This window comes from Vespa velutina, chromosome 4 (genome assembly GCF_912470025.1).
Source record: "Vespa velutina chromosome 4, iVesVel2.1, whole genome shotgun sequence".
In the NCBI taxonomy this organism is placed as follows: Eukaryota; Metazoa; Arthropoda; class Insecta; order Hymenoptera; family Vespidae; genus Vespa; species Vespa velutina.
Window position 1 is genome coordinate 7958285 of NC_062191.1, and position 26425 is coordinate 7984709.

Here is a 26425-nt window from a genome sequence, read left to right on the forward strand (position 1 = left end):
CGTGTGAGTTTAACAATAAAATTTTCCATTAAGATGTTAAATTAAAAAATCGATTTCAAATTTTGATAACAAGTCATAATCAAAAAGAGAAAAAGAACTTTCATTGAAATTAAAAATATCTAATCCATATTTATGGCGTACGATATAATTAAAGTAACTTAAAATAAGAAACATTGATCAATCGTGGAATGCTAGGTTAGGTTGGTTTAAAAAGTATTTTTACGGTATGATTAATATTTCTGCATAAAGCTTATTTTATTTGAGATGTGTCAGAACGATATACTATAATAAGCGTGACAAACGTTTAAGTTTCTTCTAATTTCATTTCATATCTATTCCAAACTTAGAATTAATGCCAAGATAATGTATAATTTACGGCTATCGCAAAAAATCACATACAAAGTCGCATACATTTATATTATTTTTACATTTAATTAAATGTTAATACAATGTAAAATATAAGAGATAGGCGACTCGATAAAGAAGAAAATAAAATATATAATCGCTTAATTTGTTTGCCTTCATCTATTCATACAAGATTATATTCGTTGTATCTTAGAACATAAAGCATTAACTCAGCATTAAATCTATACAGTAGATATATTCCGAGAAGACTACCCAAGAACATCTTAACGACGGCTAATTAATTCAATTTAACAACAAGCAATTAATTTCGCTCTACTAGCAACATTTGCTTGTACCAGTGAAGCGAACTAATGAAGGTATGGACTATTACTTGGAAAATATCTTCAAGCTGCTATTTCCTCTATTAACCGAGTTAATAAAACTCAATGTTTTATTTTAAATTGTAATTGATAATTACAAAAAATATTATATATAAAAAAAATAATGAAGTATATGAAACTTCATCGAAACTACATTTACACAAATCTCTTTGTTTTGGATCGTTCAATTCAGAATAAAGCGGTTCCTGAGAACATTTAAAGCCGATAGATTGAAAGAAAATAAATCGCATGCATATTACACCATCTTATTTTACAAATATCTCTGATCTTATCGGAAGAGAGAATGTAATATTTATTGTTATTATTTTATAGAGATTGCAATTTGTCAAGATACGAAAGTTATAATAATTTTTTTTTTTTTTTTTTTAATGGAAATTGATATTTTAAGTATAAGAAAAGTTATAGAAAATATCGATAATACAATATCAAAACTATCAAAAATGCAAGGAACACTTATAGGATATCTTTTCATCGATATTTTATCAATTATTAAATAACTACCATAAATATTGCTTTTTCTATTCAAAACCTAATGACTTCTATTTCTACTTGAAACATTTGTTTATAAAATCAATAGGATCAGAGATATTTGGCTATATGATGATTTAAATGAGACACCCGCTATATATATATATATATATATATAGTTCCATTATACATATTAATTAAATATATATCTTCTATTCGTTCTTTCACGTGTGCGTATTAATTAAATAATGTATATGTATAGAATCATTTTGATTACTCGTTACGAGAAGAGAAATATACTTTTATTTTATACGTTCGTAAATTTTTTTTTATTTCAATCAATTACTTTACGAGTGAATCGTAATTAGATTGAAATAAAAAAATATATATATATAAAAATAAAAAATACATAAATAAAATAAAATAAAATATTTTTTTAAATCTGTTATTACTTACCAAAAATTTATGAGAACACTGAGTATCGATAGAAATCATTGGCATGATTTTACTAGTTTAATTTGACTTCGGGAATAATTTAGGAAATATCAACAATTTTGTAAACGTTGCATTAAAAGGTTACACGATTTTTCTTTCATTAAATCGTTACACGATTCATCGTCCTTAACTAATGCCAAGATCCATCACATATTTGATTCTCTTCTCCCTTTAATCTTCCTCCTTTCCATTAATTTTACTAAAAGGAAAAATACGACAAAAAATATAAATAAAATCAAAATTTATAAATATTACTGAGACAATTTGTTTACGTAGACATCATTGGATTTAAAGGGAATATTTCGATTATTACAATTCGAGAATCGAAATCATTGTTATCGATATTATTTACTGCAGGCTCTATTCTCAGAGGCTTTATTCTATAACTTATTTGTAGTGTTACGCATGTTTACGATTTGAATGATAAAAATACACATACGTTTCTGACACATAATTCTTGAACGTAAATGTATTATATTTGGAATCGAGAACATTAACGCTTCACGTTACATTAATTTACATTTGATAAAGTCGAAACACTTATGTATTATAATAATATCGATTAAAGAAAAAACAAAAAAATATAAAAAAATAATAAATAAACATTACATGACATGCATTGATTGAAAATGTGCAGTGTGTATCATATTTAATTATAATTTTTTATTAATTGATAATACATATTAATCACTTTTTGATATTGCTCTGTATTGTAAATGGATAATTTATATAAAAAAAAAAAAAGAAAAGATATACAAATATTATACATAAACAAAGAACTCTGTCAATAGAATACATGAATATGCATTTGGAATTACTGAAAAGAAAGTTAACATTTTTATTTGCCTTAAAAAATTCTATTTTTTGAATCGAATGAAATAATTGAAATTTTTAATGCAGTGAATGTTGCGAAAAAAGATTGGGAAGATTTTATTTTTCATTAAGTTAAATAAAATTAAATCATATAACATATATATATATATATATACAAATATATAAACATTGAGAATAAAGAATAATCAGAGCATTTATTATAATATCTTCTAAATCCATTTTTGAAAAAATTATATGTTTTTTTTTTGCAATGATTGCGTTCCGATATTGCATATGTATATATTTATTTCTTCTCGACCTTTTTAAACTATCATTACTGAAATGTATGATATAAATTATTCATTACATCATACAACAAAAAATAACATACACGTTGCATTTGCGATTGTCAACAATTTTAGAGATTTTCCATTGCGATTATTCTCAACTTCGCATTTATGTACACGTGAGTATTTCATGAATAGAGTTTCAGTATCTTTATCAGAAATTATTGTACATTATTTTAAAATATACGAAAACACATATAGATTTATATTTCAAAATGTTGAAATTAAATTTTTTTTATTATTTTCATAATACACTTACCTATGAAAATTTAATTACGTTGTCATAACGATTGTACGAATTATTTATTAATTTTCACGTTTCATTTATTTTAATATCAGATCATATTGAATTAAAAATCATATAAATTATTGTAAATCATTGTCTCGACACATTGAAACAACGTATATCTATTCTATTTTTATTGTTGAAACAATCGTTATATTTAACAAAGCATTTTTATTATTTTTTTATGATATGAAACACTTGTTATCACAAAGTTTTACAAATTCGTTTTACGTCATTGACCAATTTTCACCATCTTTTTTTATACACGAGTAATTTGATAGCACCTTGAAACGAACTCAAATTTATCGTTGAAATACTTTCACGATGGTTTTGGAAGATAAGAAATAAAGAATATCTTTAAAATTAATTTACAAGATATTTTGGTAACGCGGATTTCTGTGTAGAAAATTTAACGATTTATTCTTTAACGTAGCGCGTTCGTGCCAGCAGAAGCTATTCTTCAGACATACTGAGAGAAAGTAAAAGAATCTACATTACATAATCGATATTCGCCGCTAAATACGACCAGACTATTCTATCACCTGATTCTTTCTCTCTTTTTCTCAACTTGAATCGTCATGCTCGAATCGTCATACTGATTCCCCTTCACTTATTCGACGCATATTTAATATTACACGTTTATTTTTCAACGCTTTATTTTTTTAATAAATTTTTATTCAGTGGCATAAATGATTTTATTAATCTGTTTGTTGTGCTTATAGATCGATCAAATTCTATAGAAATGAAAACAAACAATGCTATTGGATATTACTCGAGAAGTTTCCTTGTTGTTATTTATCGATCAAACAATATCAATTAATTAATTTGGAATAAACAAATAATATAATTAATTTAGAACAAACATATATAATTAGAAAAAAAAAAAATATTGTGACTTTGTTTATCAAGATTGATCAAAAATTATGTCTGTACTTATTGTTAGCGTAGATCATTATAAAACAATGAATGCTCAATGAATGTATAATAAATTGATAAAAGAAAATGTTATATCAGATTATTCTAAATGTAAAATTTATCGTAGAAATTATTCTAAAAATAAAATGGAATCGAACGAATGAAAAGTCGGGATGTGCTTTTTTTTTACATTGTTATTACTAACAATTGCATTAATAAAAATTGGTTAGAAAAAAATTTATTAAAAGGATTTGAAAATGTGTCGATAAATCATTGTATTATACTGCATATAATAATTAATGTAAATCGTATTTCATTAAAGTATGTCTAACCTTCAGTTCAAATATGATTCATTATAGACAGCGATGGTTATCCTACATTCGCGTTCATCCTACTAACGAATTCTTTTATGTCCATCATGGAAACAATAAAATACAATTGATTGTTCCTCTATGATTAATAAACTGTATATATGTAATATATGAGTTGGCCAGCTATTGAATCTCTCTCTTATTCAGGAATTATTTTGTATGCAAATAAGGATTATATAATGCAACGTTTTCGTAAGTTTTGCGAGAGCTAAAAAAATATGTGATTCAATATAATTAATTTATTTATTATTTAATTTAAAATAGTTGTTAATTATATATAACATTTATATCAATGTTTTCATAATTATTTATGAGAACATTAAATATCACGCCTAAAGTAAGGCAACACTTCATACTCCGTCGATAATGTTGTTGTCAAACGCCATCTATTAACAAGAAATCTTTTCGAGCCTTATAATAGCTGGTTCTTTTCATATAAGCATTTATAAATGTATTATCTATTATCAGTTAATAATAAAAAGTTTCTTATTAACAGATGATACAAGGAAACGACATTATCGTCAGAGTATGAAGGGTTGCCTACTTTTAGGCACAATATGTAATAAATAAATAAAATCGAGGAATAATATATATTAAATTATTTCATTAACGTATAACATTGAAATGATAGATTTTTTCTTAGATAGATCTCTATAAGATTATTACTTTTACATGAAGTTTTTTTTTCCAATAAATTTAGCGTGATCACACAAATCTACATTTAAAATTGCATATAAAATTTTAACAACAGTTTCATGTTTAAATAGATTTAATAAGATTCTCCCTTTCTGTTTCTTTCTTTTTCCTTTGTCCGCATTTACATTGTTAAACTTGCAAATGCATTTCATTAATGAAAACTATGTCACGAAGTGAGTAATTGACTAGTCTGCACATTCCAAAGGAAATCGAAAGAATGACATGGCTATCACATTTCAACGCTAATTGTTGTGAAATGATAAATTTCAATTGAAAGTACTTTTACTGATTAAATAAATAATTGAAAAATATTTTTATTGAATAGTATTATTCTTTAAGATTATTCTCTGCTAATTGTGTTAGAATATTTCAAAAATTGATAAAGTTACAATCATTAAAAATTTTGAATGCTTTTTAGAGAAAGAGAGAGAGAGAGAGAGAGAGAGAGAGATGTACGTAACCTTTCAATTTGTATAGTATATTATATGGAAGAATTGGTTGAAAAAATAAATAATAAAAATATTTTACAAATTTATCGAAATATTACATATTTTTCAAAATTTTCATGCTTTCGATAGACTTACATATAATGGAAAAATTTCTACCCATTTATTTTCTGCAAGTTTTGCAAGAAAGATCGTAAGAACAATGCGTACAAATCGAATCGGTCCTTTATACGCAATCGAATGTCGAAATATTCGAAAGACTTGTCGCTGACACATTCGATATAAGTTTCAAATAGATTGCTTCGTGTATTACTTTTTTATTCTGTTTTGAAACCATCGAGCTGAAGGATCACAGTTGACACAACGATATCGTATTACTTTTCAAATCGTTTTTATAACAAACAGTTAACATTGAAATAAAAAATCAATAATTAAACAATTGTTCTATCCTTAACATCATAAGTTTACTTTGACGTATTATTCAATAGTGATCTTTTTAATAAAAATGGATGAACGTGATAAACAACAAGATCTGTCTAAAAAATTACAAAATATTCTGATCGATCGGTCATATTGTTGTGAGAGTCTAGTAACAACCGTATTAAAAGGTAAGTTGAATTTTTATAAGAGAAATATATGAATTATTTTCATTTGATAATCTATTTTATTTTTTAAACATTAGATGACTCGAACCGACATATTTATATTCCGTTCATATGTTTGAATACGTTAAAACGTTCGAAAACATTCTTCACTGCTGTACTTCTTTTTATGATTTTAATGATGTGCCTCTTCGTCTCAATAATTTGCGTCGTGTCTTTAGAAATAGGTAAAAAAAAAAAAAAATATTTTTCAGGATATTTGAATCCATCGAAGCATTTATAATAAATTTAAGAATATACTGATATTACAGGAGATCCTATTTATCATGAGATTCATATCGAGCATGATTATATCGATAAAACGGAAACACCGATTGAATTTACTCAAGAAGGAATTGATAAAAATCAAACTTCCGATATTGATATCAATGATTTTAACGAAGACACATTGAAAATGATATATTCCTTTCTTCCTGAAGATCAGAATAAAAAGCGTTTTAAACGCGAATCAAACATGTCGTTTGAAAGTTGTCAAGAAACAGCGAATAACTGCGAATCGATGAACAAATTTCTTAAAATACTCATGAACAATAAACATTATTTATCGACTTTGTTGGAAGATACAGATATCGTTCCAAACAATCTAGAAAATAAAAATTCGAAGTTTCTGGAGATAATAAGATGTTTAGAGTGTAAAATCATGATAACCGAAAGTTACGAGTTTGATCCAATGAGCAACGAAGATAACATGTCATTTCAAAACGAAGATAAGAATATTCAAATCGTTATCAATTTGTTAGACGGTAAACACGATACGATTGATGAATATCATAATTTAGATTCAACGGGTATAGATGAAAAAAGGGAAACTGATGATACTGAAACTATGAATTTGATGCCAGATCCTGTAATAACGTCATCGATTGGTCAGGCTAAAAGGGATAACACGCGTCAAATAGTCGATAACATATTAGAGACAGTTTCTAACGAATCATTGGATACAGTTAACGAGAGATCGATGGATTATGGACTTAAATTATCATCGTCAAGTTCTCAAATAATTTTACCTACTGCTGAAGTTATGCAGCAAGCGAGTCAAGTAGATTTAAAACCACCGTATACTTGGATGCCATATCCCACATGTTTTTATGGTATATCTCAATTTCCCCAGTCCAGTGATCTAAATTCGCCTATCATTCCAACATCCTATCCGTCTGGTTCTTATCCTCAAATTCCTCAACAATCTATACCATATTCCGGGAATTCGCAATCATCAAATCCATCTCCACCAAATTTCTTACAAATTCAAGCTCAAAATATGCAATTACTATCTCCTTCTGAGAACATTGTTCCTTGGTTATCTATGCCAAATCAAAAAGTTCCCCCGGTTGGACCTGGTAGATCATTACAATTTTATTGCACATATTTGCCAGCACCGCCATTTCATCCCTCAAACATTCCAGGAGTTCCAGACTTTAGGCATACAGGAAAGAATATAGGTAACAATGATAAACTTGATATATCGATTGTATTTAAAAATAAATTCAATATATCAATACGATATATTTTATTAATATTTGTTTATCTTACAGAAAATTATGGATCTTTACGTTGTCCAGTAAACACATTTCTATGCGTTCAAAACAATCAATGTATCTCGAAATCAAAATTATGCGACGGTTACGTTGACTGTTTCGACGGTAGCGACGAAAAGAATTGCAGTTGTAAAGACAGAATAGCGAAAAATCGATTATGTGATGGATATGTCGATTGTCCTAACGGCGAAGACGAAATGGAATGTTATGGTATTTATTTTTGAAAATGAAATTTTTCGATTAGGAGTACGAGTCTCATTGATTTTTTTTTTTTTTTAATACAAGAAATGTGTTGAAAATTTTTTTTAGATTGTCCAAAAGATTCATTTAGCTGTTACAATTCTAAATATGGAGAGATGTATCGTAGATGTGTATCTCTTTCTAAACGTTGTAATGGATCTCCAGAGTGTCTAAATGGAAAAGACGAAGAGGATTGTAGTTTACTATTACCAACACATATCAAAAATACAGATGTATATTTTTTAATAAAAATGATTTTATTTTTCTAAATGATATACATACAATAAATTTTGCGAGATTAATTGATCATTATTTCAGATTAACGTGGTCGGCTATACCGAGGGTTATCTACACAAAAATTACGAAGGCAAATGGTATCCAGTTTGCTCGAAAGAAATGACTTTGGCTGAAGAAGCCTGTAAGAATGAATTAAGATTGAAAAAAATGTATGTTTCTGTGAATTCAAAAAAAAAAAAAAAAAAAAAAAAAAAAAAGAAAAAAAAAAGAAATAAAAGATAAGATTATTTGTCATTCGTCAAAGGACATATACATATATGTATTTATCTTTTTTTGATTGATTACAGTGGTAAACCAAAAATTGAAATCCGTACAATATCTTGGAACGATTATGAGGGATCCTTTTTGATAATAACAAATGGCAAAGTGGAAATAATCGATTCTTGCACGAACACAATGTATGTTAAATGTCCACCTTATCCTTGTGATGCAACACATCAGTCTCAAGAATATGATTCTTATCTTTCTAAAGAAAATAAAATGAGAAATAATTTAAAAATGGGTCAAGTTAAATTATCAAAAAATTCGACAGAATCGAACGGAGAAAAAGTAGTTACAAAGCTTAACGAAGAATTTGATACGATCCTAGGAATTGTTGGAGGTCGTGCTAGTGAACCAGATGCATGGCCCTTTTTAATTGCTATGTACAAGGACGGCAATTTTCATTGTGGCGGTGTTATTTTAAACGAATATTGGATAATCACTGCTGCTCATTGTCTCGTTCAGTAAGATCTTTTCAAATATATTTCTCAGCGTGATATAATTAAAATCTCATTAAGATTAATCTGTAAATTTTGAAATCCTTTATTTAGAACTAATCACTATTACGAAGTACAGGCTGGCATATTACGACGTTTATCATTTTCACCTATGACACAAAATAGAATCGCAAAAAGTATTGTAGTACATCCGAACTATGATCCTAATACGATGAGAAATGATATCGGAATGATAATGTTGGATGCCCCACTCCATTTTAATCGATGGGTTCGTCCTGCATGTTTTCCAAATGAGAATATACCTGGTTCGATCTGGGAACAAGTACCATCCGCTCATACAATGTGTGTGGTCATGGGTTGGGGTGCATGGATGGAACGAGGCCCTGATAGTAAAACTCTCTCTCTCTCTCTCTCTCTCTCTCTCTCTCTCTCTCTTTCTCTTTCTCTCTCTTTCTCTCTCCTTCAATCATTAAAATTACTTATATCAATGGATATTAAATTTCGCAATATTATAAATCAATTTTAATATTATGTAGCTGATCAATTGAGAGAAGTTGCAGTACCTATTTTGTCAGAATGTATCGATTTTGAATATGACAATATAACTGAGATTTGTGCTGGATATCCTGAAGGTGGTCGAGATGCTTGTCAAGGAGATAGTGGTGGCCCTTTATTGTGCATGTACAATATATTATTTATAATATATAGCATGAAAAATATATAAAAAAAAATGAAATGATCGGATTATACATTTTTATTATTTTTTAGGAATCCATCCGTGGACTTGTCTTATTACGTAGCTGGTATAGTTAGTCATGGTGAAGGTTGTGGACGTCCAGGAAAACCTGGCATTTATACAAAAGTTAGCTATTTCGTCAATTGGATCAAACAAATTTCTGGTAAATTTTTTTATATTACTATATATAAATGTATTATTATTAATTCGATTGATTTCATTACGTAGAAGGACGATCGACACTTCGTAGGAAAGGTTATCCCCTAAAAAAATGTCCAGGTTTTAATTGTCACGATGGAAAGTGTTTGCCAAGTAATCAACGCTGTGATCGTACGGTACATTGTTTATATGGCGAAGATGAAGAAAATTGTAATGATTTTACTGATTTTCAATTATTCAAAGAATCCGAAAACGAAACTCATAATAAGTATATTACGTATAATGATGATTACAAAGTAGTTACTGATATATCCAATATGAATGAAACCACGATTGACAGTTCAAATACAGGTAAAAATGATATTATATTTAATATAGAAGTGAAAAATTATAATTTTTAAGAAGATGTTAAAATTTATCTTTAAACATCATTTCATTTTTTTCTCACCTTTTAATCAATAATACAAGATATAAAAGTATTCCCATTGAGAGACAACATTTTTTTTATAATTTAATGAAAAGGTTTTATTTGATCAGGATAGATATATATTTATAAAAATAAAATTGATGTCGTTTAACGAATTTTATGAATTTTTTGTTTACAGAAACTCCTATCATTACAGAAAATATTTCATGGTCATCGTCGGAAACCAGTGCATATACTGATATTTCTAATATTTCATCGTCAACTATAAAATATATAGAATCAACTTCTGTCTCAGCGATCGCAGAAAATTCTGTTTCTTATGTATTTACATGCAAACTGTAAGTATGAAATAAATTTATATAAAGTTGCAATGATAAAAATAATTTATGTTTTCTTATCATTTGTAAAAAGTGACGAAATTTTTCGGTGCATTGCAATCAATTTTATTATTACTTGATTTAAGAAATTAATCGGTAATATGCATCGATCAATTGTTTGTAATTGATATAAATGTTCACCCTGTAAATAGACAACATTACATACATGATCGATAATGTTGTTTGCAAGTTCAAGAGACTTATTTTAAGCCCCTTAATACAATCGCTATAATTCACAAACGTGTATATAGGTGTTGCCTTCTCTTAGGGACTAAAAAAAGTTTCTCACTGATAGATGGCACTCGTAAACAACATTATCGACTAAGTAGAAAGTGTTTTATATTTTCAGGCGCAATATTCTATATTTACATAAATAAATTTAGAAAATCAATGAACAATAGAAAATTTAATTTACAGATTAATTCAAAGCATACATATAAGTAAACGATGTGATAGAATTATCGATTGCGAGGATGGAACAGATGAACTTAATTGTACATGCAAAGATACTTTATCTCAATATCGACCAAAAGCAATATGTGACGGATACATTGATTGTGAAGATAAAACCGATGAAAATAATTGCAGTAAAATTCCTTTCAATTTCTTTAATTTACCTTCGTACATGCTCTATATTTACTGAAAAAAATTGATCTTTCAGAGATATGTTCGGATGATCAGTTTCTTTGCAATAGAAGTAAAACGTGTATACCCTTGTCAAAGAAATGCGATGCGAAATTCGATTGTCCTTTGAAAGAGGACGAATTGGATTGTTGTAAGTTTCAGTTATTAAACTAAAACTTGATGATTTCTCGATGATCATAACATTTTTATTGATTTTCTTAGTCATCTTAAGTAATGGCAAGTACGTGAATATGGACATTGACGGACGTCCAATTTTAAACATCGAGGGTGTCCTCACTAGAAATCAAAATGAAAAATGGCATCCAACTTGTCATCATTCTGTAAAAATTCTTAATCAATCATCAACTGTAATTATCGCTAATAATATGTGCAAATATTTTGGATTCGAGTAAGTAGAAATGAAATAACGAATGAATAAAATTTATAATCGACGACATTTAACAATACTTATTTTCATAGAAACGTTGATAAAGTTGAAGAGGTATCAGTATTGAACATGGATCTAGAATTGAAAGATATAAACGGAACAGACACGACTTATTACCAGTCTATGCCGACGTACGTCGCTCCTAGCGAGGAACTGTCTACATGTCTAGGTCTTTACATTCATTGCAGACCGGTTCCAAGCAGCAGTGCGAACGTACACTTGCTTGTCGATCCAAAAACCGGAAGTCGTACTTATATCTGGCCGTGGTTAGCTGCAGTCTTTGTCGATGGTCTCTATCGTTGTTCAGCAATTCTATTAGAACCAAATTGGCTGTTATCTAGTTCGACATGTACCAAAAATATCAAGTATGTTTATTTTTTAAGATCAATCAGATATTTTTTTTTTTTTAAATATACAATAAGTATTAGTTGTTCTAAACTGAATTTATATAAATAAGAACGATAATATTGTAGATTATCAGAAAATTATACAACTGTATTGTTGGGTTATTCTCCGTCGTTCCTTTACGCGGATGGGCCTCATCAGCAAGTGTCAATTGTAGACGATATCAAAATTTTAAACGATACAGGTGCATCACTTATTCATTTGAAGACATCAGTCAATATGACGCGTCATGTGCAAGCACTATTCCTTGAGAAAAAGTTCGTATAAAATATTAATATTAAATAACAAATAATACTATACATTCATAAGTCATATTATGTTCTTTAGAATTTATCCACCAAGTACTAAGGATAGTTGCATAGCAGTTGGTACAGACAACGAATTGACAATTCATACGGTGCTTTTAAAACCAGTTTTGAAAAACTGTCAAAAGTGTCATCGTTGTTTCGTGAATGCTAGGAAAGATTTTTGTACGGTGAGTTTCATCTTTAAAAAAAAAAAAAATATATATATATATATAAACCTTGTTCAATTATTTTTCTTAAATTAATCAAATGTTCGCATACATTAATCAGACAAATAACACGTCAAACGATTGGAATGGAATCATATTTTGTCACGGAGTTAAAGGCTGGTATCCGTCGGCAGTGTTTCACAAAAAAAATCCACCTTGTAGTTTTCAACGAGTACAAGCCTTAACGAGCATTGATTATCTAAATGCATATCTTACTCAAGCAATGGGTAAGAAAATTTTATGATTTTTATTTAATGTAAAAAAATTATTATACACTTTTCTCAAACAATTGTTATATTTTCAGAGGATAATATTAAGCCATACAAAGAACCTAAATGCAACGGTGTTCGTTGTAAAATTGGCCAATGTATTCCTTGTGATCGAATTTGTGACGGAGTGCAAGACTGCCGGGATGGTTTCGATGAGAACATAAAAAATTGTTTAAAATTAAAGGAATTCCGTCAGAACAGTAACAATAACGGTATTAGTATGCGATCATAATATTCTAAAGATCTATCGTACAGTTTATAAAATGATGATTTAAATTTGATTAATATCTTCTCTTATTTATATCGAATAGAATGTTCTCAATTCGAATTACGTTGTGGAAATGGCGAGTGCGTATCGAAAAGTCTATTTTGTGATGGAAAGTTCGATTGCAGTGATAGAAGCGACGAAATGACGAATTGTAGTTGCGCGAATTACTTGAGATTGACTACGCCGGAACGTATTTGTGATGGTAAACGAAATTGTTTGGATAAATCGGACGAATCGCCAATGATATGTCCTTGCAAGGATGACAGTTTTAGATGTGCCGGGTAAATTAAATTTATTCATACAAAATTGTATTATTAAATTATATCTCATTTACTAGAGAATTAAATTATTCAAATAATTACATTAATAACATTTATATAATCAATTCTCTTATTTAATTATATTTTTGTTTTTAATTTGATTTATTTAAATGAATTAAATAATGAAAGATTATAAAGAAGATATTTAGGAATATAATTTAATGATAATATTGTATTCACAGAATCAATGGGACTGAAATATGTATCCCACAAGAATTCGTATGCGACGAAGAAAATGATTGTCCAGGTGGTGAGGATGAAGCAGAATGTAAAAAAATACAAGAATTTCATAAGGATAAGTGAGTATTTAATTTAACGATGAAATTTTCGATTATCATTCGATGTCCCACTTATTTATCAGTATTAATCTTTAAATAGAATTAATTTATTCATCGTAAACTTTTAATTAAAAAAAATATTATTTTATAGAACCAATATCGGAGAAGTAATACAGAGAAGTTTTGGTATTTGGCATTCGGTATGTTTCCCAAATCCAATAAACACAAACGATGAAGCATCCGAGATCTGTAAATCATTGGGTTATGTTTCTGGTATATTATCAAACATACAAAATGATACCGTAGCAATGATACCAGTTTTCGATGATTTTTATATAGTTAGAATAAATTACAAAATATGGTTAACAATGAGAAATAATAGACCAATGGTAAAATTGGTAAAGCCATGGATACCCTGTTATCGTGCATTTGTTGTTTGTAATTCAAAATAAATAACTCTAGTACAATTTAGATTAATGGATACTATTTAATATAATAATTTCTATACAATTATTTATTGCGTGATAAATATCAATAACTGTTTTGTTAATGATAAATATTTATTAAATTTCTTAATAAATACAATTTTGAAAAATAATGTCTAATTAGATTTCCTGCTTCTAATAGAATAACTACGCCAGACGTTATAGCGATTATTTAATTAATTTCAAGGCATACCCAATAATATGCTGGTCCCTGTTAATTGTGCAAGGCACCGTCGATCGTGTAATCGGCACTGTCTACGTATAATTTTCTTCCAAGAAGTACCGTTGATCCACGTTTATCCCGCTGCTCGCTTCACCGCTTATAAATACCTATTCTCTTCTCACGTTCTCTCTCTCCATCTATCTCTATCTTTCTCTCTCTCTCTCTCTCTCTCTCTCTCTGTGTCTCTTTTTCTTTCTCTCCCCTCTTTTTCATTTATTCTATTCGATCTCTCTACGTAGCTTCGATTCTATCATTACTATCAGAACTAACAGTAACGTGAAATGAGAAAATTCTTACAGATCTAGTGATCTATTAAATAACCAAAAAAAAAAAAAAAAGAAAAAAAAAGAAAATAAACTATATAAAACTCACGATAATATTTTATCATCGAATCTAACATAAGTAATAACAATATAAAAAGTATTCCTACAGATAACTAATGAACAAAGTTCAACGATGATAGTAAGAAAAAGATTATATGAACTATAGAAAAAAAAAAAAAAAAAAAAAAAAAAAAGATATACAAATAATACATATATCGAAATAATAATTTTTTTAGATTTTTATTATCACGCTATCGTATTATTCTTTTTTGCGTTCACAAGAGCGTGTAGTTATACGTACTTACATAGTTAAGCACGTGCTTACCTAGAAAGAACGCAATGTGGCCAATCTGGAAAAGGCAGAAGGGGAAAGGCTTGCGGGCTAAGTCATGAAGCCAGAGAGAAATCTTTCCTTCTCCAACTCGACGAGAACGAGTCGATGGTGCGAGGAATGTGCAAAGTCCTCATTATGCATTACCCACATTACATCAGCGCGTGCCTCTAAGGTGTATTCTCGATGTTCTATCCGTAACTATAGATGCCCATTCTATCCTGTCTTACAGACTGAACTACTAATACCTCGTGATTCATCCTTGTTCACACGAAAATGACGTTTACAATTCGCAAAACTATGGCATTTTATTCACGTATATATGGAAAATATGAAACGGATTGAATGAAATTTCATGAAGATTGATGAACAGAGAAAAAAATTAAGAAGTTAAAATTGATTATTATCGTCTACGGGTTTTAATTAATTTCTCGAACAAGGTATACTCTTTAAAAAAAGAATTTTTATGATCTTTCAAAAAAATCTCTTTAATTTAGTTTATTTTTTCAATGTTATGTATATATAATGCGAAGTAGTTAGTTACTATTTAACGGGTATTAAATATGAAAATATTAAACGAGAATTTTAAATTAAGATTAATTCTATATTTAAATACGATTTCTTTTATTTTTTTTTTTTTTTATTTGTATTTAATTGTTTTAATTGAAATTAAAAGTGATCTTAATAAAATTATTGCTTAGTTGAATTAAATGAACAAAATTGTATTTGCATTATTAAACGTCAGATGTCACCAAAAATATTGATTTTTAATATTACTGTATTAAAATTCCAAAAACAAAGAAATTAAAGAATATTTTTTTAATTCTTAATGAAAAATTATAAATTTATGATATAAGATATTTCATGTTGAAGAGTATATTAAAATTTTCGTTATAACATTAGTTAAAATCGTTATATCAATCAAAGTCAACATAAAATCGTAAAAAATAAATTTAAACAAAGAATCTGAAATTCATCAAAATGACGTAATTTCATAAATTTAAAGTAGATTCATGAATTTATTAAAATTGACATAGTCAAAGTTTAAGATATTAGAAAAAAGTTGAAATTGTTAAATAAATCGTAAATAATACATGATTAAGGAAAATTCAGATGATGATAAAAAATTATATACAGGGTGGAACATTTCAATAAGAACATGTGAATGTTTATAGATGCATAATAATATTTCTTAATGAAAATATTATAGTAATAGTAATTATAGTAGTAAAAAATCTTTTTTTGAAATCAGTTCTTGTTAAGAACATATTTCGTTTATTAATGAATAATACAAAATAAGCAGGTATTCTCATTTAGATTCCTTATCCTGTATAATTAACATTAGAACTATTAAACCCGTAAAAATTATGGATTTCGAATCTTTTCTTTTACAATGAATTGAAATGAATTTACAGTACATTTAAGATGATAATTGATAATACTAAAACTATGCTGAGCTACTTTGATCACATATTTTTTGTTAATTTCACGAGTACTTGAAAAAAAAGAAAATTTTAAAACTTTACTCTTTATTATTTTTACTTTATTTAATTTTACAATAACAGATAAACAAAAACATCTCACAGTTAAAATTATTCTAATAATCACGATTTCGGTAATTGTAGAAGAAAAATTTTAAAAATCCGTGACTTTGACGTATTAGAAAATGTCAATTGAAAACTATTTTTGTCTACTTATCATTATAAAATTGAATGAACTGAAGATAACAAAAAAAAAAAGAAAAAGAAAAAGAAAAAGAAAAAATAACCATTTATTTGTCAAATATCTGTTAAATTGACGGACGCGTTTAAAAAAAAAAAGAAGTATTTAGTTCCGGTGTTAAACGAAACAGAAAGAAAATCTACAAAATTCATTGTATACCTAATTTTACTCATCATATAATTTTATATAATCAACATAATCATATAATTATATATATATATATATTTTTTTTTTTATTTTTAAATATCGAACTAATGAAGGATTGCAAGAAGAGAATTAAAATTTCTCGATTAATCGTTGAATAATGCAGGTACCGATAACGGATCATGTAAGTCTAATGAAAAAGAAACTTTCCATAGTGAGGGAAGGAAGAGTAAGGGGTAAGAAACGCGTTTGCCTATATTTACAACGACGTGAAACGATCGACGATGCGAAAAGGCTCCGCATCGCTACAAAGTAGCGTCAGGGTCCGAGTGTACCGTTACACCTGGCAGCTTCCTGCCTGTTAGATTGCCGGCCTCCATTGGCATCGTTCAACTATCCTTCGCACACTTACCCAACTATACACTTAATTTTTCCCTACTCCCTTTGTCACCTACTCTTTAAACTTCTCGCACTTTTACTCGAGGAGAATAAATGAATACACAAAAACATACACGAATGTGTGTACACAAACGCACGGACATACACACGTGCACGCACATGTATTGCTAGTTGATTTTTCGATCATAGGAATGACTTGACTAGATCTACAAACTGGGACAGTAAAGAGTCACACGGGATCACGTCATATTGACTCGAATTCTTTCATTTCTTCTTTCATTTTCATCATTTCGATCTATTCATTCATGATCGAATGAATATATCATTAAATTTATTATATATAATATACTTACGTTATATTTTTTTATTTATTATATATAATACGAACTTACGTTATAAATTAATAAAATTGATAAATTAAGATTGATCTTGATATTCAAATTTTATATATTTTATACTTTCCTTTTTTGTTTTTTTTTTTTTTTTTTTTCGTTTACTTTTTAGCTAATCATCGAACGTTCTTATTATTTTTATACAAGCACATCATTCGATATTTAAAAAATTATTTGTATACGTCATACTACGTATGATTAACTGGATTCTGTACGTTTACAGTTAGGAAGCATCGACTGAACTATGTGCCCATTCCTCACGTTTCTTCATTAGACTCTACTGCAGGATTCGTTATAGCTTACGCCACACCTACGTCGCTATCATTTTCCAGTTCTTTTTTTCTTTTTTTTAAACTTTTTATTTTATTTTTATTTTCTTTCTCTTTTCTCAATTTATTTTTCTCTCTTTTTTTCTGTTCGTCATCATAATCATTTTCATCATTTCTTTTCTTTTTTAGCGTCATCATCCTTTTCATCTTTTCTTATCATCATTTTTGAATATTTCCTTTATTTTCTCTATTTCTCTAAACGCTCATTCGCCTTAAGATTTTACACTTATGAATCAAACGATGATTAGAAATGAAGAACGAAAAAAGAAGGAAAGTTTGCCTGAAAATTAAAAAAAAGAGAAAACAAGAAAAATCGTTTTTGAAGCATCCTTTAAGGACGATGAAAAAAGGCAAGGACGATGGTATTTTTTAAATCACCGGTTTTACCAACTCACCGAACTTTTTGCATTCCACGGCGAAACTTGGCACGTACCCACGCATACATACTTACAGAGCGCGTGCACGCGAGTAAAAGAGGACGATGTAAATGCCTCGGCCGTTAATTCGCTTCGAGTTTTGTAGGACACAGTAAGAAAGAGAGAAAGAAAGGATGACGATAAGAGAAGGACGAGAGGAGGTCCACGTTGCATGTTGCACGTTGTTGCTCACTGGCGTGGTACTTGCACGGAGTGTTACTCTTAACGAAATAACTTTCGGTTTAATTTTCTCTCAAGCTTTGAAAAAAAAAGCTCGGATTAAATCAGAAATTTAATTACAATTAATAAGATATTTTCATGAAGTTATTAACAAACAAAATTTTTATTATTATTTAAACGATAATTGGAATTATTTCTAATTGATCACGTTATAATAGTATCATTTTTTAGTTTATTTGATTTAATTAATTAATATACGATTAAATTAAAGAAAAATTTATATATAAATATTATATGATCCTTTATATGCCATGTAACTTGAAAGTTACAAGCTATGTAATATATATTTCTTTTTTTTTTTTTTTTTTTTTTTTTTTTTTTTCTATAAAATTAATTAAGATTCTCACATTTTTATAGAATCGATTGTTAGTTTAGATGCGAAGATTGATATTTATTGAGTATACTTAATATAACTTTTATTTGTATGTGTATGTGTATGTGTTATAACTTTTATATAACTTTCTTAGTATTATTCTATATAGTATTACACTGTAATATATCTATAATACATGTAATAATATACTAATATAACGTATTAAAAGATTATACTCTTTCTCTTTCTCTATTATATAGTATAATTATAGTATAGTTATACTAATATAAATTATAATATAAATTGCACAATAGATTTATAATTTTCTTAGATATAAAAAGAGAATTGATTCGTTACAATGGCCAAACTGAAAACAACTTACATCATCTTGAAAAGAGATTTTTTTTTGTTTGAATGAATGGACTGTTAATTTCTGCGTCGAATGATGTCTCTAACACGTCATTGTGTATTCCGACACGAGAAACGTATAATACGACGGAGACGTCATTTGACACAGAAAGTAAGTAAATTACATCAAATAAATTTAAATTATCTTAAAATTATGCTAGACAATCAAACGAAATAAGTAAATTTTTCTGAAAATAATTTCTACTGATAAAAATGATAAGGGATGTTAATTCTCTTTCCAAAAAATGTACTTCTACGCCGTTGTACGTTAAGCCGATACGTATTACGGTAAGACATATACACCTGTATTCGTTGGACAAACTCCTTCGAACGGTTCCTCCAGGTCGACGCCCTGTCAAAACTCTGTCTAATCGTCGTTGGACTTGACTGTCATCGTTGTCATTAAAATTATTCGTGATTTATTTTTTGTTTTCTTTTTTCTTTTTTTGGTTTTTTTTCTCCGTTTCTCCATTTCTTGTTTTTTTTTCTTCGTTTCACTCAAGACCTACGTAGGCAAAAAAATACGCAGAGAAAAAAAATTTAATAAATATAATTTCCTATAGATTTGCATTATTATTTAAACAATTATTCAAATTATTTCCAATTGACTATTGTAATAATAATATTATTTATTAGCACATTCAATAGCTCGATCCCTTCGCGTACGATTGAATTGAAAATAATGATAATAATAAAAAGAAAACCATTAGAAAATAATGAAAATAATTAAAAAGGAAGAAAGAAGAAAAGAATTAAAAAATAATTTAAAAAATGACAATACAAACTACATTATTTTTTAATAATATTTATCGTTGTATTTTATTGTAAGGACATACTTTAAATGCTATCTTCGCGGCAGATTCTCAAACATACAAAAGTCACGTTTTTATCGTTTACTTAGAAATGACTCTTTAGGAACTCAATTATCTTTTTCTTTGGTGTACCTTCCGACGAAAGAAAGTCGCGAAAGTATGGTAATCAAACGGTGCTACGTGTTCGGTTTTTTGGAAAGTATAAGTAGCATGCTATTTCCTGCTATATAGAATTGGGCAAGTAGTCCTCAAGGACATTTACAAAATGCTTAAAATTCTCATGAGATTCCTTTTTAAAAGATTCTAATTCTGAGTTATCTAAGCTATCTTTGATTGTTATGTTTATAATGAATTACGTCAAGGAATTAATCTATTTCATGATAAAATTGTTACTTCTGATAGTCCGAATAAATATTTAAATTTCGAACTGGTATTACTAATTGTTATATTTTTTAAGAATATTAAAAGAAAATTTGTGAGGGATGTTAATAATATTAGAGAGAAAAAGAGAGAAAGAGAGAGAGAGAGAGAGAGAGAGAGAGAGAGAGAGGGAGAGAGAGAGAGAGAGAGCGATTGCATTAAATAAAATATATAGATACAATAGATTCGTATTATTATAGAAGAACAAATTGTTTATCAATAAAAATATCCTTCGATGATAAGAAAGTCACGTGAGAATTTACTACTTTTTTTTTACTTACTAATTAATTGCCTCGAGCTTTTCACTTAAAATGGGTCAAGCCAAAGAGATTATTAGCATAATGTCCAGACGTGTACACGCACACATACATACATGCACACACATACACACATACACACACCTTGCGTATACCCTACGTATTAATGATATCACTTACGGTAAAATGGAAAACACAGGTACAGTCGTGATAAATGTCCAAGTCTCTTTCCTCGTCCTTAGCGAAACCAATTCTCATTGCAACATAGCGTCGGCGTAATATCGCGGTTTCGAGATTTTCTGGCTTGGTGAGCAAGCTAAGGATGATAGTTCCGTTTTATTTATGAACGCAACGTAACGCGGAGAGTTTTCCCTTCGTCTCCTTGTGATGAAGCTTCTCGCGTGCGACGAACGAGTTGCCGGGTTGAACGCCTTCCAAGTGCAACAGACCCGATAAGATGCTAACGGAATGCGCTTAGACATCAATGCCTTTTATCGATGTGCCATCCGGCTGTCGCTTAATTTGTGCACTTGACTTAGTATCAACGATATCTATTTTCTTTGCCATCATAATTGAATCTAACCGTTAAGCTTTACAAATAAATATTACGAAAAAATTTCCGATCATAAAAGTTTTTCTCTCTGTTCCAATGATATTCATCGACATATCTTGTACATTTTTAATATTATGATATCATATTTTTAATTTCATTAACATTCCTCAATTCAATATTTAACTTAAATTATTCTTTGATATTTAGTTACTTACTGTGATGTCACAATGATCGAATATAATCGTTAAGTTTTATAAATAAATATTGCGAATTAAGTTTTATAAATAAATATTGAAAAGAAACTTTTCTATAATAAAAGTTCTTTTTCTTTTTATTCAAACAATTCGTTCGTTCTTGATATTGTAGTTTCAAATAATCCAAGCCTATTTTAATACAATTTTTTTTTTTTTTTATCGTTTTATCCAACCAAAAATTATGAAATGTGAAAATTATAATATTATTTATATTTCGAGATATGAACTAACTCTGATACTTTTCTGATGAAAAAGTATATAAGATTTAAACAATAAAAATAATTATAATCTTTGTAAATAAATATTTTCTAGAAAACTTTCTAACCTTTCGATCATTCTCTTTTTCTTCTAATTTAATTCTTCGTATTAAAACATTAAATCTCTTAATCGGAGAAATTAATTTTTTTCCCTATCGTTACAATATTAATGTTAATTAAATAGATATAAACGTTAATTAAAATATTACTATTATTTAATAGCTCTTTTTTCTCGATAAATGATTGGAAAAAATAATCAATTCCTCTCATAAAGGCAAAAACGATTTTTCCTGAGATTACCTATTTTGAAATAAATGATTTCAATTATCTCTCTCTCTCTCTCTCTCTCTCTCTCTCTCTCTCTCTCTTTTTCTTCTTGTTAGATAAGATTAGAAAGGAAGAGAGAGAGAGAGAGAGAGAGAGAGAGAGAAAGAGAGAGAGAGAGAGAGATAACATTAACATCGCACTCATATATCTTATTAAACGAAATCGTTTCGCAGCACATCTCCGGTCCAATTACGGCTTTCATTCAAGTTACCAAGAAAAAGAAATCCAGCACCCATCGACATGCCAAGAGTGGAACGACTCCACCGATCTCGCTCAACGACCTTTCTTATTCAAGCATTGATGTCTCTCCTTCGCAAACTTGTACGCCTACTTATTATCAACTAAGATCGTTTAAAAGTGAACGTGTTAAGTTTCTAAAAAAATTATTTCAATCCAAGTTCTTTTTGATAATGAATTTTCTCTCTCTCTCTCTCTCATTTTATTTTCTTCTCCGTTAGACTTCCATTTATTTCTTTACAGCACGGATCATTGACGCCAATAAGTTACCATTCGTGGAACGTTACGTGATCAGATGTTATTCATGACCATTCCATTCTAATCGAACATTCTGTTACTTTTTTTTTTTATACGAAGCTTAGTATGTCTTCGCTTTTTTTATTATTTTTTTTTTTTTTTTTTTTTTAATAAATGTTGAAGCACCATCAACAATAAGTATACTGTAATTTAAAGAAATCGTGATTTCTAAGAGATCGTGCAGATTCTATGCAATATAAAGAATCCTTTCCTTCTTTCTGTCTATCTGTCTTTCTCTTTCTCTCTCTCTCTCTCTCTGTCTCTCTCTCTTTTTCTCTCTCTCTCTTTCTCTTTATCTTTCTCTTACGTTTCCTTTCCTTTGTCAAATAAGACGCTCTCGAAGAGGCCAAGTATACCTTCTTCTTGTTAATAACACAAATTTCTTCTAGCGTGCGCGAGTAATCGCCATTGAAACCGAGTCTGACGGTTGTTCGGCCACGAACGCTACATTCACGTCTTTGCTTCCCTTCGTTTACTATGATACTCGAATTTTTTCAAAGTATACAAAAATATAAATTATTAAAACATAAATGATTGAATAATAAAATAAAAATAAATCGAATTATACTTACATTGATAGTTTTTTTTATTATCATCGGGATTCACGTCACACTTATTAAAAGAATAAAAAGCAAGATAACAAAACTTTGTTCATTTTTCTTCTAGAAGATTAATCGAATGAATTTCTTTTACTTCCAATAGATAGATAAAATAATAAATAAATAAATAAATAAATAAAGAATACGGAAATGTATACCTAGATAATGTCACGGTTACAGTTTCGTTCACATCCTCGAGGACTATTCTTGGAGTTATATTCTTCTTCGAGTAAGATCGTCAGAAATCGAAAGCCGAAGTACGTCTCGGTAATCTTCGGCTAAAAGGCGAGGATAACCGACCGTCTCCTCCACCTTTTATGCGCGCCTACGTTCACGGCTCTTTCCTTTTTTCCTTGCCTTTCTTTCTTTCTCTCTATCTCTCTCTGTTCCTTTCTCTCTCTCTCTCTCTCTTTCTTTCTTTCTCGTCCTCTCTCTTTCTCTCTGTCTCTCTCATTTCTTGATGAAGGAGAAGGCTCCCTCTTAGGTAGGTTAGCTCACGGCGCCGTTCACCTGGTCTCAAAGAGAGAGTTAGCGAGCTCTTCAGTCTCGAAACGGTGGGCCGGAGAAAAGGAGCTCCGTGACCCTGAATTTACTCGACCTCTCTTTCTATTTGTTTTAATATTAATATTATTATAATTATTATTATAATTATTATTATTATTATCAATATCATTAACATTATTGTTATTATTATTATTATTATTCATTTCGAACGTGAGTTCATTCTCGCAACTTTCTTTTCAATTAATCTTTTCCTCGTCGAATCCTTCCAAGATCATCCGGATCTTTTTTCAACGTCTCAGTGTAAGCTTGCTTCGCTGATCATTGCCTTAATCGATCCCAAAAGGTGTTCCGTGATTTCGAGGTCCTTTATCGTTTTCGCTACGCAACCTTGAATTTCTCTTTTTAACGGAATACGAAGGAAAAAGGAGAAAGAGAGAGAAAAATAGAGAGAGCGAGAGAAAGAAAAAGAGAGAGATAGAGACTCGGTTAGTGCAGTGACTCGCTTCGTCGAGTGGATTCCGCAGGAAGGATCCAAGCTGGTGTGTATGTACATGTACCCGGGAAATAGATCGTCTCGTGAAACATAGAGGAGAAAGAGAACGTAAGTCATAATAAGATCGAAAGATCTTTCTTTATATATATATATATATGTCTATGTATCTATGTGTTATCTATCTTTATGTACACGTGCATAAACAGATCGTCTCTGAATATATAAGTATCTTGAAATTTTGTGGAACGCGTGGCTGCATCTCGTGTAGGAATAAAGGTCGAGAAAAAAAAAGGGGAAAAAAAAAGAAAGAAAAAGAAAAGAGAGACCGAGGGATCTCCTTTCATGATGAGGCGATGTGCCATCGCAAGCGTGACTGCTGCTTCCTGCTGATCGTTAAAGTCGATCCCTTCTCGACTCTTTCGGCCTTTCTCGCCTTACTTCGTTAACCTCCTCGTTGTATGAATCTTTATGTCTTACAGTAATGACAGGTTGATTGGACATCTGTGAAATTAAAAATAAAAATATTTCGAAATCGACAAGAAATTATATCAAATTCGCTATTCGATAATACGGCAGATATCTTAGATTTAAAAAATTTCTATTGATATCTAATCATAATTACACAAGATATTTTTCGTAATTATTATTATCATTATTTTTTTTTTTTTTTTAATACTATTAAATCTATAATCGTTAAATGATCGACTTCAAGACAATTAGCTCATTTGCAATCTCCAAAATATTTACTCTCTTCGATTCTTCAATATAAAATTGTTTTTCGAAATATTTCGAACATAAGATCTTCAAAGGAACCTGTTCTAGGAAAGATCTTTCGAAAGAAAAGTACCATACCGGATCTAATTCGTGGAGTTTACGACTGGTGGGTTGAGTTAGGTAGGTTGATAAGTAGGTAGATAGGTAGGTATGTAGGTAGGATGTTGGGATAGCACAGGTAGAAGAATGGAGGACGCTCCATCAGGTGGTAGTTCTCTTGTGTAGGTGGATAAGACGTTTTAGTTCTAACAACCTAACTCTGTTCAAACTTCAAATATTGATAATTCCATTATGTTCACATTTCAATGAACATGTTGTCTTTCGATAAAAATTGTTATCCGATCTTTACATTGGTTGGCAAATACAAATAACATAATTTGTACACGGCTATGCTCGATAGAGTCGATTTTATCCACATAAGAAAGTACACCAGTGAACCAGTATTCCTTACGACCTTCCAACTCGTGGTTTAATGAGGAATTCACGCTCGTCAGACGATAACTTGATAGAGGTCTTATAAGATATCTTATAATACATTCCAAACAGGTAACTGATACCAATGACCGAATAAAAAAAAGTGTGCAAAAATAAAATAATACTATATGTAAAAACGTATTTTTAACTTATCTACCCCTGAAAGATACATTTTTTCTATAAGGACATTAAATGCGTACCAGACGTGCTGTTAAAGTTAAAAAAAGATAAAGTCAGTCAATATGACGGCTTAAAAGTCAAACCTATGCAAAGTATACAAGAGAGCGTTGGAAAAGAAAAGAGAGAGAGACAGAGACAGAGAGAAAAAGAGACAGACAGAGAGAGAGAGAGAGAGAGAGAGAGAGAGAGAAAGAGAGAGAGAGAGAGAACACGTCTGTGCACGGGCAAGTGCGTTAGATAAATACCAGATAATAATAATCGCGTACCAACCGTGAAGAAATTGAAAATGAAACATAGGAAGCATATCGTTCTAATATTTCTTGATTCAGGCAACAGCAGCCACGCCCTGCATGCTGGATATAAAGAGAAAGAGAGATAGAAAAGGAACAGTAGAGTATATC

The 26425-nt window shown here is 29.3% G+C and overlaps 2 protein-coding genes and 1 long non-coding RNA gene across 4 annotated transcripts in view; 2 read left to right on the top strand and 1 right to left on the bottom strand.

Annotated features, from left to right (window-relative positions):
• The first annotated feature begins 5920 nt into the window (after nucleotides 1–5920).
• Nucleotides 5921–14467, top strand: LOC124948644 (serine protease nudel-like). The gene is made up of 23 exons (XM_047492527.1): nucleotides 5921–6191; nucleotides 6266–6412; nucleotides 6497–7684; nucleotides 7778–7990; nucleotides 8090–8253; nucleotides 8339–8466; nucleotides 8605–9042; nucleotides 9130–9425; nucleotides 9573–9717; nucleotides 9805–9935; nucleotides 10001–10282; nucleotides 10537–10696; nucleotides 11153–11322; nucleotides 11397–11510; nucleotides 11582–11768; nucleotides 11840–12172; nucleotides 12281–12469; nucleotides 12540–12687; nucleotides 12788–12953; nucleotides 13031–13207; nucleotides 13307–13544; nucleotides 13766–13882; nucleotides 14013–14467. Exons 1-23 carry the CDS (start codon nucleotides 6089–6091, stop codon nucleotides 14311–14313), a joined length of 5535 nt encoding a protein of 1844 aa, XP_047348483.1. The 5' UTR covers nucleotides 5921–6088; the 3' UTR covers nucleotides 14314–14467.
• Nucleotides 14468–23069: 8602 nt separating this feature from the next.
• LOC124948789 lies at nucleotides 23070–24264 on the bottom strand. Its single transcript, XR_007100843.1, has 3 exons — nucleotides 23758–24264; nucleotides 23573–23612; nucleotides 23070–23475 (listed from the first exon to the last, which is right to left on the bottom strand). It is a non-coding gene; the product is annotated as an uncharacterized LOC124948789 (long non-coding RNA).
• The window catches only part of LOC124948785 (sushi, von Willebrand factor type A, EGF and pentraxin domain-containing protein 1), a 34150-nt gene continuing 31857 nt past the window's right edge, over nucleotides 24133–26425 (top strand). For both annotated transcript variants that reach the window (XM_047492951.1, XM_047492952.1), the window contains exon 1: nucleotides 24133–24704. The gene's annotated coding sequence lies outside the window, so the exon portion shown is untranslated. The remainder of the gene's footprint in view (nucleotides 24705–26425) is intronic.

Excerpts from the sequence above, each read along its gene's own strand:
- LOC124948644 (XM_047492527.1), top strand. The coding sequence starts at position 6,089 with ATGGATGAACGTGATAAACAACAAGATCTGTCTAAAAAATTACAAAAT. Across the intron at positions 9,936-10,000 it reads TTGGATCAAACAAATTTCTG|AAGGACGATCGACACTTCGT; the intron begins GTAAATTTTTTT and ends TTCATTACGTAG. Across the intron at positions 13,208-13,306 it reads TCAGAACAGTAACAATAACG|AATGTTCTCAATTCGAATTA; the intron begins GTATTAGTATGC and ends TATATCGAATAG.